General features: G+C 42.2%; 1 protein-coding gene across 1 annotated transcript in view; it reads left to right on the top strand.

Annotated features, from left to right (window-relative positions):
* slc25a17l (solute carrier family 25 member 17-like) overlaps positions 1–11612 on the top strand; it is a 29493-nt gene extending 17881 nt beyond the window's left edge. The window contains exons 6-9 of the mRNA XM_060901750.1: positions 3230–3375; positions 3500–3595; positions 3711–3793; positions 9664–11612. Coding sequence (XP_060757733.1) covers positions 3230–3375; positions 3500–3595; positions 3711–3793; positions 9664–9811 — 473 coding nt within the window. The 3' untranslated portion in view covers positions 9812–11612. The remainder of the gene's footprint in view (positions 1–3229; positions 3376–3499; positions 3596–3710; positions 3794–9663) is intronic.
* The last annotated feature ends 309 nt before the right edge of the window (positions 11613–11921 follow it).

The raw sequence follows: 11921 nt of genomic DNA, 5'->3' as shown, positions 1-11921 counted from the left end.
TTTAAAAAAATTTCCAAGATGTAATGCCAATTGTACATGCCTGTTCTTTAATTCAAAATCACCATCTCGATCTTCACATTGACCATATGGTGTATATTACATTACACAACATCCTGTCCAGATAAAACCTAGTTAGTACACACAACAGTTGAAAGGGAAGTGATGAGTGATGTTGAATGTTGCCTGCTTAATATGCAAGACCTCCTGCTACCATGATAACATCAGAAGAACGCTTAAGAGAATTATGATAGAACTTTTTTCTGGTTTGCACTTCATTTTAAAGGATTAGAGTATTCAAAGACATGAATAGCTAAAATGCAGAAATATAATACTGTAGAGCTCGTTTATATTAAAAGGTGCATTGATTTTTTTTTTTTTTTTGAAATCATCAAATGTGAATTGATTAAAAACAAGTCTCTTGTCCCATATTAATCATTTTCACCTGGTAGTCCACCAAGAAGGGGAATTTATTTCCAAATAAATTGCAATTTTTTGCTGATAAAATTAATGGTTTTGGGGTAAAAAAAAAAAAAAAAAAAGCCAAAAATCATTAGCTCCCGCCCCCTGGGCTCCCACCAGGGCTCTGCCCCTGGGCCCCGCTGGGTGCTTGCGGCCCCCAAACCTCTGGCTTTTTTCAGACTTTTTAAATATTTTTCATTCTCATCCCTGCTTTCGGCAGCGCTCATCGCAAAATTAGTTGCAGCTGTGATAACGGAAATTGTCATTGCTTTCTTCAGTACTTATGCTAACGACAACTCGCGACGATTTCCGGCAACGTTTTGGCACTAGTTTCATCTCACTTCTACAATTCGCGGAGAAACAAGCTATACGTACACGGTTTTGATCACTTCTTAAGTTCTAGTTATTTTGGTTAGTTTTCAAAGTTACTTCACCAATATGGCAAAAGTTTTGGACCGCAAAAATGAGGATCGTGCCAGGGAAATCGATAAATCGAACGGGATAAAGAACTGTTTCCGATGGGCATGGCTCGATAGTAGCGTTACCGTGCAGATAGGGACACAAACTGTGACGACGTGCCTGACGGAACATATCCGAAAAGTGGACGTGCCGGGAAAGGTTCTGTGTATTCTGTGCTCAGATATCATCAATTATGGAAACAGAGGAGCTCGAAACATCCAGGAGCACATCAAAACAAAAAAGCACAAAGGTACGCTTTACTTAAATTGTCAAAGATAGAGTCAGGAGGAGTCTAATATATCATTACGTTTACCGCCATTATCGCTCACGAGATGTATATCTGTAGGGATTTGTTATCTTAAAGTTTATAAACGTTTTAAACCATCATTGAATTTGAAAACATTTATATATATATATATATATATATATATATATATATATATATCTCATCTCATCTCATTATCTCTAGCCGCTTTATCCTGTTCTACAGGGTCGCAGGCAAGCTGGAGCCTATCCCAGCTGACTACGGGCGAAAGGCAGGGTACACCCTGGACAAGTCGCCAGGTCATCACAGGGCTGACACAGACACAGACAACCATTCACACTCACGGTCAATTTAGAGTCACCAGTTAACCTAACCTGCATGTCTTTGGACTGTGGGGGAAACCGGAGCACCCGGAGGAAACCCACGCGGACACGGGGAGAACATGCAAACTCCGCACAGAAAGGCCCTCGCCGGCCCCGGGGCTCGAACCCAGGACCTTCTTGCTGTGAGGCGACAGCGCTAACCACTACACCACCGTGCCGCCCATATATATATATATATATATAAAAGGCGCACCCCCCTTTGAAACCCCCCCCCCCCATGCACACTTTGCGTGCATTATGTCATTTCAGAGTTTTTTTTTTTTTTTTTTTTTTTAAATGTCCCATTCTCATCCCTGTGTCAGTGATCGTAGGAAAATATTCGTACCTGGCAAATGCACCTTAGTGTCTTTTTAATATATTGGCATAAGAAAGTTCTAACACTCTAAACTGGCTAAGAAAGATGCATTCCACAGTTTGACACAGAGAGCCTGGCTCAACGATAATTGTGGCCTCAGATACAGAAATCTAAATACTTTTTATCAATTTTTATCCCCCGCTGGCGGAAAGTCCCAAAGGGGGATTATGTCATGGCGATGTCCGTCCGTCCCGGGAAGGGTGCTCACATTCTGAAATCAACTCCTCTCACAGTTTTTGCAGGAATTTCATGAAACTTGGCAGGATTCTTTATGTCGTTACTACGCATATTGTAATTTTGTTAAATTCGGTCACCAGAGTTACAGCCCTTGATTAACAAAATTATACTTTGACAATTTCATGAGAGTGTGTTTTCCTTCTGAAATCAACTCCTCTCACAATTTTTGGAGGAATTTCACCAAAGTTGGCAAAAGGCCTTGTTATATGTCGGTAGTACGCAGATTTGTTCAATTCTGTCACATTTTACCAGAGTTGCGGCCCTTGATTAACAACCTTGTACTTTTTCACTATTTCATGAAGGTGTGTTCGCCTTCTGACATCAACTCCTCTCGTCATTTTTGGACGAATTTCTCGAAGCTTGGCAAAAGGCCTTGTTTTATGACAGTAATGCGCATATTGCGATTTAATTTCGTTTGTGAAAATTTCACCAGAGTTTTGACCCTTGATTAAATAACTTGTACTTTGACAATTTCATGAGGGTGTACGTTCTTGTGAAATCAACTCCTCTCACAGTTTGTGGAGGAATTTCACCAAACTTGGCAAAAGGCTTTGTTATATGACAGTTATACGCATATTGAAATTTTGTTTAATTTGGGCAAATTTTCCCAGAGTTACACCCTTGATTATTAACAAACTTGTACTTTGGCAATTTCATCAAGGTGTGCTTGCTTTCTGAAATCAACTTCCCTCACAATTTTTGGAGGAATTTCATGTAAATTGGCAAAAAGTTTTTATCCCTCGCTGACCGAAAGGCCCGAAGGGGAATTATGTCGTGGCAATGTCTGTCCGTCCCGAGAAGGGTGCTCACTTTCTGAAATCAACTCCCCTTACAATTTTTGGAGGAATTTCACGAAACTTGGTAGGAGTCTTTGTTATATGTCGGTAATACGCATATTGCAATTTCGTTCAGTTCAGTTGCATTTTACCAGAGTTATGGCCTAGTTGCCAGCGGGGGATATTGTGCTCTCAGAGCACTCTTGTTAAAGCTCTACAGCATACTAATGAGTACTAAGCAGTTTCACATGACTAACGTGATGCATATTGAATTCCTTTTTTCTTTCTCTCAAAGACACTTTCTCCCAGATCATAGCTGATGAGGGGGTAGGGGCGCTGTGGAATGGCACGCTCCCGTCCCTGCTGCTGGTGTTCAACCCTGCCGTGCAGTTCATGTTCTATGAGGCCATGAAGAGGAGGGCAGGGAAAAATGGGCGGAAGGTGAACCACGTTACTCCATTCTTTCTAAGCTGGAATTTGCTACGTTTTCCTCAGCGTAAAGGTTTATTCTTACTACTCAACTGAAAATGTTGTCCTTTTTTTTTTTTTTTTTTTGTATTTACAGATTTCGTCACTTGAGATCTTTATCATCGGGGCCATTGCCAAGGCTATTGCAACGACGGCCACTTACCCACTGCAGACCGTCCAGGCCATTCTGAGGGTAAACACACTGGCTGTTTGTTTTAGTAGCGTCAGATGTGGACATGTTGTGTCGAATGATTAGTATTTGTTCCCACAAAATGTTTCTAATCCCTGTATCTGCCTTTTCTCTTCAGTTTGGCCAACAGAAATCGCAAGCGAAAGGGGGTTTACTGGGCAGCGTGCGCAACGTGGTGAATTTACTAATCGACAGAATCAAGTAAGTTCAGGCTGAAATGCAAATAAATGTTTCCTGAGATTGAAAACTTTTGGATTTCTGCTTTTTATACACAGTACAGGATATTGTCATAGAGGTAGTCGTCTTTTTTTTTTTTTTTTTAAACCATGAGAAGGCAAACTTTGTTTAATGTCTTTTAAATCTCTTTAACCACTTAATTATCATCCACTCACAAACGAGTCACTCGTGCCTTTTGTAGGTGCAAAACAGTTACTTAAATGGGAACTAAAGCTGAGAACGGTGAACTGAACGCACACCATTAGATAAATTGCTAGTAGTCCTAGATTGTCTGTATAAAATATTTTTTCTAATAAGAGATTCAGATCTGAGGTGAGTTTAGGTACTACTAAAGAGGAATCATTTATACAAGCAGTAATTGTATAGCATAGCACAGAAAGCACAACTTTATTCATCACACACTTGTGAAATTCCTCTCTGCATTTAACCCATCTGAAGCAGTGAACACACACATGCACATCCATGTGAGCAATGAGCACACACACATACCCAGAGCAGTGGGCAGCCATGCTAACAGCGCCCGGGGAGCAGTTGGGAGTTAGGTGCCTCACTCAAGGGCACCTCAGCCCAAGGTCGCCCCACGTCAACCTAACCTGCATGTCTTTGGACTGCGGGGGAAACCGGAGCACCCGGAGGAAACCCACGCGAACGCGGGGAGAACATGCAAACTCCACACAGAAAGGCCCTCGTCAGCCACGGGGCTCGAACCCGGACCTTCTTGCTGTGAGGCAACAGCGCTAACCACTACACCACCGTGCCGCCCCCACATTCGAGATCAAATAAAAAAAATACAGTTGTGGAATAGCCCTATTCCACAACTGTAGTGATGCATATTATATCATGAAACGCTCAACTAAGTAAAGAGAAACGACATCCATCATTACATTAAGACATGAAGTGTCTTTAATTAATAAAAATAAAGAAAATCCACTGAATTGGAAGGCGCATCCAAACTTTTGACTGGTCCTCTGTCGTGACAGCTCATACTCTGACGTTAAATCTTGGAGCGCCTACATGAAACGCAGAGTTTGGCAGGTCTGGTAATCTGTTGTAATCAGAGTAAACATCACTGGACATTGTGACCGTGTAATATCCTGTTAGTTAATCCTTTGACTGACGTCATAGGGGTGCCATGCTGGAGAGGGCAATCAGTGACCTCCAATGTTCTTGGTCTTCCGCCAATCACAGCAGTATGTTGGGGCTTGTCCAGACCATTCCTTTATGTTGTCAAGCCAGGATTTGCGCTGACGTCCTCTGCGGCATTTTCCCTCCACTGTTCCCTGGAGGATGGTCTTGGCTAGTGAGTCATGGTGGGTCACGTGGTCATATCGAGCAAGCTTGCAACGACAAACTGTGGCTAAGAGTGGCTCCTGCTTGCCTGTATGTGCGGTGATCTACTGCAGGACGTACTCATTCGTCTTGTGCTCCGAGTAGTGGATGTGAATGAGTCTTCTGAAGAACTTGTATTCAAAACCTTGGGTTCTCCTCTCGGTATCTGCAGTTAGTGTCCAGCTTTCACAACCGTACAGGAGGATAGAGACCACCAGGGACTTCTACAGCTTAATCTTGATGGGAAGGCTGATGTCACTGCTCTTCCAGATTGCATTCAGCTTGATCATGGCAGAGGTGGCCAGTCCGAGTCTGGCGAGGACTTCTTCTTTGGTGGAGCTGCCATCTTTAGTCATGATGGATCCAAGATATTTGAAGTGATCCACCTCTTCTAGTTTCTGGCCATTCAGCATGATGTTGGTTGATGCTTGCTGAGTGGTGCTGTTGACTAGGAGCTTGCTTTTCTCAGCACTCACTTCCATGCCGAACGCTCCTGCTGCACGCTCCAGTCTGGTGGTGAGGTCCTGGAGTTCCTCTTCACTGCCTGTCATGAGGTCGATGTCATCGGCAAACCTTATGTTATTCAGAGGGCGCCCGTTGATGGAAATGGATGGACGGAAGTTGTACAGCGTCTGTCATGATGTTTTCTCGATAGATGTTGAAAAGTGCAGGAGAGAGAGAAGCCAGCCTTGACGCACGCCAACTGATGTTCTGAAGGGATGATTAAATCATCACATGAGCCTAGTGTAGCAACGTACCTGCCAACCTTGAAAAAATTTTATGAGTACAATTTTACTAGTCTGGCTAACGCAACTTCAGAGCTCTGCGAGCATTGGTCTGGCCAAGATATTAAGCCCAACCGTTTCCCAAAGCGCGTGGTTGACCCGCCTCCCTGAAATGCCTCAGTTTGCTACTGGTCAAAGCCAGAAAAGGCTGTGATGAAGCTTAAACCAATCACATCACTCTTTCCTCTGACGTATGTGACGCGACGGAAACTACTTGAGTAACAGGAAGGAGGAGGAGAATAAATACCTCCAGGGCTGCTCTTTGCTCCGTTTTCAATGAGAACTTCCCGTTGAATGCTTTCAATACAGCATCTACCGCTGTGTCAAAGGCTTGCCGCTGCTTCATGTTCGTAATGTTTCTAGTGAATGAAGCGCTTCCGGCATAGATTCTGTAAACAATCTATGGCGCAGTTCTACTACGTCACTGCCTTGAACACGCCTCTACCCAGGGCCGTTGGAGATGCTCAAAGTTGATTGGCTCCCGATTTTTCGGGAGCTTGGAAGAGCTGGAGATAGCTTGCCTTGCCAGACTAAGTTCGCAACAGGCCCCCGTGTTGCGTCACACTTAGGATGGGCGGGCCCAGGCTACAATTTTACAATTTCATGAGTCCCCCCGTGTCAACCTCACCCCAACTTGGTGCGCATGCGCCCCCACAGACCACAACCAGCAGACCAAAAACACACTTTCAATCCAGTTTTATTGATTGACCTTGGGAACATAGTCCAGTTTTGTAAAACATTCCTATTGATAGACTTTGGGAAACTGTTATTCATGGCTCTTGGGAACTTCCTTCCGTTTTGAAAAGCACAACAAACATTAAATACATGTGCAAATGAAATGAAATGAAACCAGAGCCACTCTTTCAAAATAAATAACACATTAAATTAATACAGTATGTAAAAAAGGCACTTTCAACACAAAACATGGTATGCACAAATTTCCCATGCAATAGGTTTAGACTTTTGCATTTTTTAATATGTTGGAAGTATATTGTATTATACAGTACACTGCAGTATTTTGTAGTATGCCTTTTTCATGTGCAAACTATTGCATTTGCATTCGAAATATTGCATTTACTGCAGTAATACTGTATAAAAAGGCATTTGATACTGCAGTACCACGCAGGTTTTTTCATAAGAGGGACGACCAATTTTCGACTTCACATCATCTGCAAACATTCAAGGCTACCATTGACAGAAGTTACCGACTGCCCTTAAGATATACAACACGCTACGTTTTGTTGAGCACATCAATAAAGTGGTACTTATCATAGTGATTCAATGAGAGCGCGAGAGGAATTGTAATCAGGTTTCGTTGGTTAGCACATCGAATATGCAACCTCGAGTGACGGCTTCGAAGTTAAATGAAGAACTAGCCTGTACTGTTGGTGTTGTAAATGCACAAAATAACAGCTAGGAAGCTCTTGAGTACACGTGAAACACAACCGTTTCTGTTACAAATATAAAAACGATGTCTTTAAGCGACGTTTCAATCCCCGACTCGCTCTAGCCACCTGGCTGCACCGCTGCACTCAAGTCAGAGACGCGAAGGAGGAAGGGGAGGGGGTGAAGAGGGCAGAGCCACACGCTCTGGAAGAGGGGCGGGGGAATTGGGCAAAGCGTTCCATTCTGGCTTTGAGTTTTCTCACAGATCAGCGGTATCAACTTCAGCGAGAACTTGACTGAAATGCGAGTTCGGACGATATGCGTACTTTTTAATGTGAAAACGTACAGTCGTACAATGAGGTAAAAATTCGTAGCGGCTACGCAAGATGCGTACAGGTTGGCAGGTATGTAGCAAGAAATGACCGACTCCATCAATGTATTTATTAAACACACAGGAATTATGGTACGGTTACATGTAAATGTTACTAGAAGAGCCAAAGTGAGGCGCACTGCACTGCTGTGTGTGTGCATACGTTCACTTTTACACAGTGCGTTTACATGCACATCCAAATCGAGCTACTGTCGGTAATCGAGCTAAGGGTCCCAGCAGGGGTGCCAGAGAAATCCAATCCTACATGCACACAAGTTAATCGAGCTATTGTGTGAGGTACATTGTGCACCCGAGCCACAGGTGGCGCTACACGCCCCATCGTGTTGGTACACTTCCGGTTGTCGTCATGAAGAAGAGCTATTCAAGAGTATAAACAAAGTTATCAGCAGTGTTGCCAGATACTGCTGACGGTTTCCAGCCCAAAACATGTTCAAATCCGCCAAAATGCACTTAAAACCGCCCAATCTGGCAACACTGGCAGTTCCGTGTTCACAAGTTCCGTGCTCAAGCTGTTAGGCTTGCTCTAACAGACTGTATGGCTACAAACTGTCCTGCGCAGACCACTGTTTTGTAAGACAACTTATTTTGCACAATTGTATATTTTTCTAAAGTCCATTTTTTGCTTACAATTTAACTTATGTCTTAATAAACACAAAGTTCAATTGTTTTGTTTTTATTGACATTCTTCAGATGTTGGACATCCTATATTATATATATATATATATATATATATATACACACACACACACACACAAATACAGTGACTTGTTTATGTACACAATTCACAGCTATGCAACAGCTGTACAGATGTATTTGGTGATACAGTAAGTGAGCTAAATTTTAACAGTGCAAACAATGCCACAAAAAGAAAAGATTCATGCCGTTGTCATGATTCGTTGTCATGCCGACCGAGGCTGTTGTGTTTCCCGCTTGTGGTCTCGTCACTCGTCACTTCCGGAAGGGGCAGTGCTGAAGTAAGTAGCTCGAATACGTAGCTCAATAGGGTTTACATGCACTAATGCCGCTTTTCCACTACCAACGCGGCTGAGTTGGGCTGAGTCGAGCTGAGTGGGGCTGTTGGAGTTGCATTTCGACTACAACCGCGCTGAACCGTGCTGGCTGGAAGTGGGTGGACACATTGGGTGGAGTTAGCGAAAGTGGGTGGACGTCAGGTGGTGTCGTTTGGCGGCGCAAACAGTGACATCAGTGATCTTTTAAGCGGTAGTCTCACAACCCGGAGAGTAAACAATAAACATGGAGGACATGGAGTCGTTAGTGTTGCTGGTCTTGGTGCTGTGGCTTGTTGTCACCGACAACGCCAACAGATACTGGCAAGAGCGTATAGATGAGGCGAGGCGCATAAGGCTTCATAATTCTCATAATTCGTAACTCTCCTTCTTCCGGGTTTACGGTGTTTACAGATCCCAGCGTGCTCGCGGGGCGTGTGTGGGCGTGTGAGGACACTCCTCCTCACCAATCAGTGCACAGGGGAGTGTCTGCTCACGCCCCTAGCCTCACTCAGCTCGGTTTGGCTCGCTTCAGCCCCACTCCAAAACGGTGCGAGTTTTGGGGGCTAAGCAGGGCTGAAGCGAGCTGAGTCGTGCTGTTTTTGGATAGTCGAAACGCGAGCCGTGTCGGGCTGAAGCGAGCTGAAAAAGGGTAGTGGAAAAGGGCCATAAGTAGCTCGGCAGAAATCGCATAATCTAGGTCGTGTAGCTCGATTCCGAGAAATCAAGTTCGGTTCAATTTCAGCCGAATTAAGGTGTATACATGGCATTTTGAACTTTGATTTCAGTCGAGCAACGGCAGAAATTCGATTCTCTCTATGTGCATGCAAACGCACTGACTGTAAATGTGACCTTGGAACTGAGAAGAGACTGATTTTGTTAGGTAGCTGTTTGTGTTCAAGTGTAATAGTCTTATTTTCTCTCTCTCTCTCAAAGGCGCAGCGGTATGTCCGGCTTATACAAAGGTCTGGAGGCGAAGCTTCTTCAGACGGTGCTGACAGCAGCTCTTATGTTCATGGTTTACGAGAAGATCGCTGCAGTCACCTTTAAACTGATGGGCCTCAATCAGAAACTGAAGCATTAACAACAGTTAAGCCTTAAAACTAACCAGAATAATTGCTTTCTTTACTACCTCTCTACACTCTATCATGCCAGATCTTAACATTCATCCCTTTACCGGTGTAGGGGCTCAATATTTACAAAGATCAACTTGAATACCTTTTTAATTTTGTTACCTTTGATGTAAAAATCCTATTTGGGGAACCATTTTCCCCTTTTGGCACAATTCCTAATTCTGTACAAGAAACTTTTAATTTATCTTGTTATAATCGCAGCCTTACTTTATTTAATTTTCTTTCAGCAATCCGCTATGAATTTATTCTTCAACTTTTTTTTAAACATACGATGGCCTGTTTTGCTAGCTGCATGCGGTAAACAAAATAACTGTGTGTTACGTTAGTCACTTACTGAGTCACATATCATTCACTCGTCACGTAAATCTGAGATTACATGTGTCCTGTGAGAGAAATATTTATTTAACTGCACTGTTTTAATGAATTTTAAGTGTTTGCATGAGCTTGAACATTTAAACCTATTGGTGTGTGGGTTTTTTTTTTATAAACGAGAACAAAACAATACTTTCAGCTACACATTTAGCCTTTTTGTCTATCAGTAAACTTATCCGGTAAAAGGAGGAAAGACCATTTATAAAGAATGCAAATTGCGGTAAAAACTTTTTTTTTTTTTTGCCAATTGGACGCACATCTTCAGCTAAAGTAATACGCCTATCCTTAAAGTGCCATTCCACCATTGGATGTATTCTTTGGCATAAAATACAATATATTTTGACAACATATATAAATGGTATCACTAGATAGAGAAATCTTTTAGCTTCAAAATGATATATCAAACAATTTTTTGACAATGACATTAATTTTGCGACCAAAGTCACCTACCCTTTTAATTTCTGTGCGTGATGTCATTGGCAGGTTCCCCTTCTTGTGTACCACGTGACGTGGCACATATTATCAGCAATGGCGGATAGAACGCGATAAAAATAATACCAATAAATCTAGCTAATACCAATAAATCTAGCTAACTGAAAGATTAACTCAAAATTTTTCGCAATTTTTTTAGCCCCCATATACGAGGAGAAATGACTCTCTCACTTTGGGGGTTTCCTGGTCTAAAAATAGACCGACACGTGGTACACAAGAAGGGGAACCTGCTGATGACATCACGTTTCACTACCGCGCGGAAATTTAAAGGGTAGGTGACTTTGGTCACAAAATTTAATATACTTGTCGTTGTCAAAAAATTGTTTGATATATCATTTTGAAGCTAAAAGATTTCTCTGTCTAGTCATGTTGTCATAAAATATATTGTATTTTATGCCAAAGAATACATCCAATGGTGGAATGGCACTTTAAGGTAAATTTTATTTGAATTATTTAGTACAGTATCTGTATAAAAGTACTTGAATTCCAGTGGTAAGTGTAATAGAGTAATAACTACCTCTGACTCTGTAGCTGTGATTAATTATGAGCCTCTAATTTGTACAATTTTTTTTCTCATTAAGATATTAATATAAGCATGTTTGTACACAGAAATGAAACATATTTGGTATAAAATTCAGCTGAAATCACTGTTAATTGATCATAACAGTTTGCACTTCTGATATAAGTCTCACTTTCTTAATACTGTGTACCAGCTGTGGTTCGTCTGCTGGGGCTGGAACAATGCACGTTAGTTTACACTATATTTAACTTATAGTTCTGTAATATTTGTGCATTTTTGTTTGCTAACTTAAATTCTGGACATGTGAAACTGGATGTAGTTCCCAGTCATATTAAAAAGTACTTTTAAGAGGGGGGAAAAATCTTGAATGTTTTATTTACTTTGGCTTAAAGGAGTACGCCACCCCCAGGTGAAATTGAGTCAGTCCCTAGAGTTGGAGGAGTGAGCCAAAGCGTTTTGTAGCCGATCTAGAAACGCCCCGGTTAGCTTTAGCTTAGTCGCTGTAATCCGGCGTGTCCAGCTAGCATTGTCGTTGCAAAAGTGAATCAAATAACTCAAGATTTTTTGTAATTATTTCTCATGACCTGTACATTCACATCGAGTACACATATCAATGCAAATTAACACGAAGGGATTTACTAGACCAATTTATATCTGGAACCATTTTCGGCCACAGC

The sequence above is a fragment of the Neoarius graeffei genome, chromosome 20, assembly GCF_027579695.1.
Source record: "Neoarius graeffei isolate fNeoGra1 chromosome 20, fNeoGra1.pri, whole genome shotgun sequence".
Lineage (NCBI taxonomy): Eukaryota > Metazoa > Chordata > Actinopteri > Siluriformes > Ariidae > Neoarius > Neoarius graeffei.
This window is presented reverse-complemented; position numbering and strand designations above follow the sequence as displayed.